The 6,621-nt window shown below is 30.3% G+C and overlaps 1 protein-coding gene across 1 annotated transcript; it reads left to right on the top strand.

The window, feature by feature from the left end:
• Positions 1–749: 749 nt before the first annotated feature.
• LOC123194334 (protein SRG1-like) lies at positions 750–5,059 on the top strand. Its single transcript, XM_044607514.1, has 4 exons — positions 750–1,121; positions 3,499–3,746; positions 3,823–4,150; positions 4,695–5,059. The coding sequence occupies exons 1-4, from the start codon at positions 909–911 to the stop codon at positions 4,929–4,931; spliced, it is 1,026 nt and encodes a 341-aa protein (XP_044463449.1). The 5' UTR covers positions 750–908; the 3' UTR covers positions 4,932–5,059.
• Positions 5,060–6,621: the final 1,562 nt, after the last annotated feature.

The raw sequence follows: 6,621 nt of genomic DNA, 5'->3' as shown, positions 1-6,621 counted from the left end.
AGAACCTTGTAATGGCTGTAAATCAAACCCCAAATTGGCTCTAAGTCATTGGTGATTCATTGTAATTATATTTTAAAAAAATAAATATAGAATAAGCATAATTTAATAATTGCGTGTGCTTTATCATATGGAAAAAAAATCACTAACCCTCCCCAATTTTTTTAAAATTACTCATAGAGTTTAACTATTGTCATTTTGTCAAATACCCTTTCATGTTTTCAATATATTTTGTTAACCCTTAAAAGCCAAGTCCACTGGAATTTTTGAAAAAAGGACTATTTGATCCTTGTGTAATGGTTTCTCAAATAAGAATATTTTTCAACTAATATAAAAATAATGAAATTGGTTAAATATATGCAAATTTTTTTAATATTTCAATTAGAAAAATATCCTTATATTAGGAAAAAAATTATAAAAGGATCAATACTCATTTTCTCAAAAATTCTAACTGAAGTTGGTTGGAGTTGGACTTTAGGCGGGTAAGTGTGAATTTTAGAAAAAAATTTGGGGTTGATTAATTGTAATAACAATAATGACTCTCTTACTTTTACTTTGAAAAAAAGTAGGGGAGGTGAGTGAATTTTGCTCCTTTTAAAATAATTATGATGGAATTAAATTAAAATACACATATTTTAATGTTGAATTTAATTGAATTAAAAAATACTTCTTTTGATGAGTAAACCTTATCCACTAGTTTCAGAAGTTCTTTATTAGCCAGTTTATATTAAAGTATTATCACAACACATCATCAATGACTTCAGCAATCTTGAACTGCACAAGAAGAAGAAGAAGAAAGTTTTATAAACAAATATGCTATTGATAGACACTGCCCATACAAACTGACTTACAGAATTCATAAAATTTCAGAAGTCCAGACTACCTCCTAGTTGTTGGTTTTCTGAAACATAATGACCTCCAGAAGTGTTCAAGAACTCAGCATGAGTGGCCAAGAAGTGCCTCAAAACTATATATACAAGGACAGTGATGGAGGAAGCTTTGATGCTTCTCTGCTGCTCATGGAGATTCCAATTGTTGATATGGCTCTTCTCACGTCTCCGTCATCTAGCAAGCAAGAACTTGAAAAGCTTCGTTCAGATCTGACTTCATGGGGCTGTTTCCAGGTCTGGTTTTAACACTGAATCATTTTAAAAGAAATTATACTGTAAGCTGCGTTCATTTTCGCATAGTTGACTTTTCTCTCTGCAATATGTGTGATTCTGCGTAGGTTTAGAAGTTAAAATGCATTAAGTTTACCAATGAATGTCATGTAGTACTTTAAGACTCCAAGATATGACATAATAGCGGGTCCCTACACTACTGTATGAACCAACTCTAACATTTTTGCTACTTTGGAAAAACTTACTCTTCTTTCTATATAGAAGATAATACTTTCAAATAAACTGTGATAAATTGATTTCAACTTGTGTAGTTTTCCCTTTAATTGAAGCTTGTTCATTCCCTTCACACTGATATGTCTATACCTATAGTACCAAAAACTTGAGGTAACATGAAAATTTTATCCTCGACCTTGGTGAGTTTTAATTTCATACTACTGATTGAATTACTAGCTATTGCTGTCATGGGCCCTCAACTTTTTGGTAGGGAGGCCAAAAGAATTAGGCATAATCTTCATTATCAAAATTATATCTTATAGACAATAGTTGATTGATGATTATATTAATATCATCCATATGCTCTTAAACAAAAGCCTTTTCTCTCATCTTCAGATTAAATAATCTTATTATAAGATGTACCTTATTATTCACATAAGGTTTCTCATACATATCACACAAGATTAGACATCAATCCTGTCTTGTATGTATGTATCCTTCGCAACATTACTCGCCACGCTTTTCTCGTTAATGTCAATCTAACAACTCATAAAACCTGTTTTTCAATGAGTTCCTAATCATTATCCGAAATCTTTTTAGGTTTACTTTACTAAAAGAGAGATGTAATTTTTGGAAGATCTTCAATCTACATCTTCCAAAAAGCATAACCTGTTCCACTGAACTTATTGATCCCTGATGCAAATCCTCCTTCTTCCGCCATTACCTTATTTCTCAATGTGAGGCTCTAGTACCAATTATTACGGGGAATTAATTGAATGCTAACAAATCTTATATACTTACAGAAGTAAAAATAAAGCAAAATGAGACTAAAAATAACCACCTACACAGCACTAGATTTATAGTTGTTTCCTCTTTGTATAAGAAATATTTTCACTTTGTTGCTATGAAATATCACCATGAAGAAGAAAAATTACATGAGTCTCTTGCCAGTCTCAGATTGTGGCTCTCTCATAAAGGCCTCTCTCTAGTGACACTCATCTTTTAATTGTAGTCTTGTCTTGTATTTTATACTTAACTTCATGATTTATCCCTTTTTCCTAGGTAATACGCAAGGTAAACTGAAAATCCATAACCCCAATTGTGATGGGAATCCCATTTAGTTGACCTGTACCTGTTTGAACAACCTCTGTTAATCTTGTCTTTCTTTGATAAGAATCAATATGATTTTTATAAGGTTCCTCTTTGGAATGAAATTTGTGGGATCTAGAGAGATCATGCCATCATCCATCAGATCCCAAGCACTTGGATCAATCGAAAGTTCGATTCTGTCTAAACTACTTATTTTCAAATGATATCCACATTGTTCACAAATATTCATTTTTGACTTCAAAATTTTCTTATAATTTAATCCATAACAATTTTCACATTAAATCCACAAATGCCTAAATTTTTGAATTACTTCGAGATCATTAGAACTTTCTCTTCTACTTCTAGTTAAATGGCTACCATTTGGGTTAGTTTTTCTACTGGAACTATTGCTTTCACTACTATTTTCACTTTCGCCACAAATGTAATTTTAAAAGGATCTCTTACAGTAGTTTTCACTACTATTTAAAATGTCACTATCCTCTTAATAGAGTAAACATATGTGCACCAATAATAATTATCAATTTGTGTATTGACAATAACGTATCATCACGTGTTTGGATGATATTTTAATAATCACTCAATTATATAATAATATATCATTGTTAACATACAAATTAAGAAAAATAATAAAACTCATATCTCATATGTTGATGAGATTTTTATTTTAATTTCTAATACAAATTATATTCCAATTCTTAATTGTATTAAAAAAAAATAAAACTATGTGTACAGTTTTATGCACAAATATTAATATATTATCATGTGATTGAGTATTATTTTATCTTTAATTTAAAATTGTTTAATCATATTATGATATGTAATTATCTGTGCACATTGTTTGTCCTGCACATGGAATTACTAATGAAAAGACAGTCTTATGTATAAACATATTAGGAAAACACATGCCCTAATAGAAAGCTAATTTGACTTGAATTTGCTTCACAATCATAATATATCTCATGAGCTAATATAAAGGATACTTCAAGAATTTTTATTTGTAAGAAACTTCCTGAATTTTAATTACGCTGATCTTGCACTGCTTCTATTTTTATACCAGGCAATTAATCATGGAATTGAAACTGAATTACTGGACGAATTGCGAGATGTCACCAGGCAATTCTTTGCACTTCCAGAAGAAAAGAAGCAGAAATACAGCAGAGAAGATGGTAGCCTTGAGGGATATGGAAACGACATGATTTTGTTTGAGAATCAAACACTTGATTGGATTGATCGATTATATCTTACTGTAAGTCCAGACGATCAACGACAACTCAAATACTGGCCTGAAACCCCTGAAACTTTTAGGTAATTTAGTTGTTAAAGCTATCTTTAGGTTTCTCATCTAATAGAAATGTTAGCCAAGTTTGTTGTATTGATGTAGGGAAATTCTACATCAATATACGAAGAAGATAGAAGTGATGACTGAAGTCATCCTTAAGGCCATGGCGAGGTCAATAAATCTGGATGAGAATAGCTTTCTGGATATGCATGGAGAAAAAGCCACACTTTTTGCTAGATTCAACTTTTATCCTCCATGTCCAAGGCCTGATGCCATTCTCGGTCTGAAGCCCCATGCAGATGGATCAGCTCTCACCGTTCTTCTTCAAGACAAACAAGTAGAAGGCCTCCAATTCCTGAAGGACAATCAGTGGTACAGAGTTCCAATCATTCCTGAGGCACTTGTTGTAAACATTGGTGATCAGATAGAGGTAATCACGCTCCTTTTAAAGTAAAACTATATGCACAAATAAATACAAATTTATATCTATACAAACTAAGATGATGAGTTTGTATATATAAGTTGTATAATTTGTTTGTATACATAATTTTATTTAGGACTGAATTCGAGTAAACTTGCGTTAACTCAGCTCACTTAAGGAGAGCATGAGGAAAAAATTAACTAAAACGATGTATTAGTCAAAATAATATCATTTTAGTATATTCATATAAATCGAAAATTTTTAAATTTACGAATTTGACGAGCCAAACACTCATAAATATTTGACTACTAGAGTTAAAAATATTTAACTTTCAAGCTCAAGCCTAAATTCGGTTGAGTCCAACTCGTTTCGAGTTTGCATGAACTCAAATAAACTTAGCTTGAATCTAACCGTAGTTTTATTCTTCATTTTAAGATTGAGTTCTTTTTAGAATTCTCAAAACATGTTCATTGTGGTAAGATTTTATTGATTAGTGTTGAGGGCTGAAAATTAGAAGAATGTAAAGCCATTAAGTTTTGCGTGATGCATGCAGATAATGAGCAATGGAATATTTAAGAGCCCTACACACAGAGCGGTGACAAATAGAGAAAGTGAAAGAATTTCTGTGGTTTTGTTCTCTACGCCAAATTCCGATAGGGAGATTGAGCCTCTGGATGGATTAGTGGATGAGACAAGGCCAAGATTATACAAGAAGTTGAAAGATTATCCCAGCTTCTTTTTTCAATATTACCAACGAGGTGAGAGGCCAATTGAAGCCGCAAAGGTTTAGATTATTTGAGTCCTGGCTGTTTTATTTTTAGTTGTTTGTGATAAATAGTTCATCTCAATGTATTAGAAATGTGAAATTTACTTAAACAACCGCTTTTAGAGTTGAAATAAAAATTTAGTCCGGGTTTATTTTGGCTTGTTTGTAAGATTTTTCATAATATTTCCAGTCACTGTTATTAATGTGAAACCAGATATGTCAATGGGTCAGGTCACACCGGGTGGGTCTAATCAGGTTGGGTTGGGTTGGGTTGTCTCTGGTTTGGTCTATCGGCCTATAGATCGGATAAGATCCTAGCGCTGCATAATAATGGGCCTTTGTATTGGGTTGATCTATAGATTTTTGAAGGTGTAAGATCTGACCCTATATATAAGCCCGAGTTGCGCTCTAATCAAGTTGGCCCATTCAAACAATTTTTCTTGAATTTAATTAAAATTTATAAATATAAATTATTTTTCATGTATTAGAACAGAGAATAGTATCTTAAATATTTTATTTATGGTCTCTCACTTGTGTCAGAGGAATACCATTGTTACATGATCAAAAATATTATAAGTTTATAATATAGTACAAATAAATTAATTTACATACTGTATAATCACAAACATAAATAAAATATATATACCACATTATTTTTTCTACTCGTTCTCAAAGTCCAAATTTTTGAATTCATTTGACATTGAATCTATTTGTCATATTTTGTAATTATAAAATTGAAATGAAAATAAAATTATAAACACAAAGAATTATTATTTGTAAATTCAGACAGTTTTTGAAAGAGAGTTAATGAGAGAAAATGAGATTAAGAATATAACGAAAGAATTGAAATTGAGAGATATGGAAATAAAATTGAAATGAAAAAGATTTGGATTGATTTATATAAAAAAAATAAAACAAGCTGGAGGAAGGCTTATACTTGTGGTAGAGCAATTGAAGCATCTGCTTAGTAGAAGTAGACAATCAATGGGTTGGGTCAAGCTAGATCAGAGTGGCTTTGGCTCGAGCCATTGGGCTAATGGATTGGATCGGGTCCTAGGCCTGTACAATAATAGACCTTTGGATTGGGTTAACTCATAAATTTTTAAAGGTCCAAGGTCTGACCCTATATATAAGATCGAATGATGCGTTTAAATAATTTTTTTAATTTTAATTAAAATTTATAAATATAAATTATTTTTTAATTATTAAAATGAGGACAATACCTTGAACATTTTATTTATAATCTCTCATTTGTAACAGAGGAATACCATAATTACATGATCAAAAATATTATAAATTTATAACATAATATAAATTAATTAATTTATAAACATAAATAAAATATATATATTAAGCCATTTATTTACGTCTTCAACGTCTAAATTTCTGAATTCATTTGATATTAAATCTATTTGTAATATTTTATAATGATAAAACTAAAATGAAAACTAAATTATAAACACAAAAAGTTATTATTTGTAAATTTAAACAGTTTTTGAAAGAGAGTTGATGAGAGAAAATGAGATTGAGATTATAATAAAAGAATTAAGATAGAAAGATTTATAAATAAAATTGAGAATGAAAAATATTTAGTTTGGTTTATATAGAAAAAATAAAAAGTTGAAAAATTAAAAAAAATAAAACAAGCCAAAGGAAGGCTTTTGCCCTTTTTAATTTTTAAACAGTATCGGATTAACTCATAAGTCTAATGTTA

Source organism: Mangifera indica, chromosome 13 (assembly GCF_011075055.1).
Source record: "Mangifera indica cultivar Alphonso chromosome 13, CATAS_Mindica_2.1, whole genome shotgun sequence".
Taxonomy (NCBI): Eukaryota; Viridiplantae; Streptophyta; class Magnoliopsida; order Sapindales; family Anacardiaceae; genus Mangifera; species Mangifera indica.
This window is presented reverse-complemented; position numbering and strand designations above follow the sequence as displayed.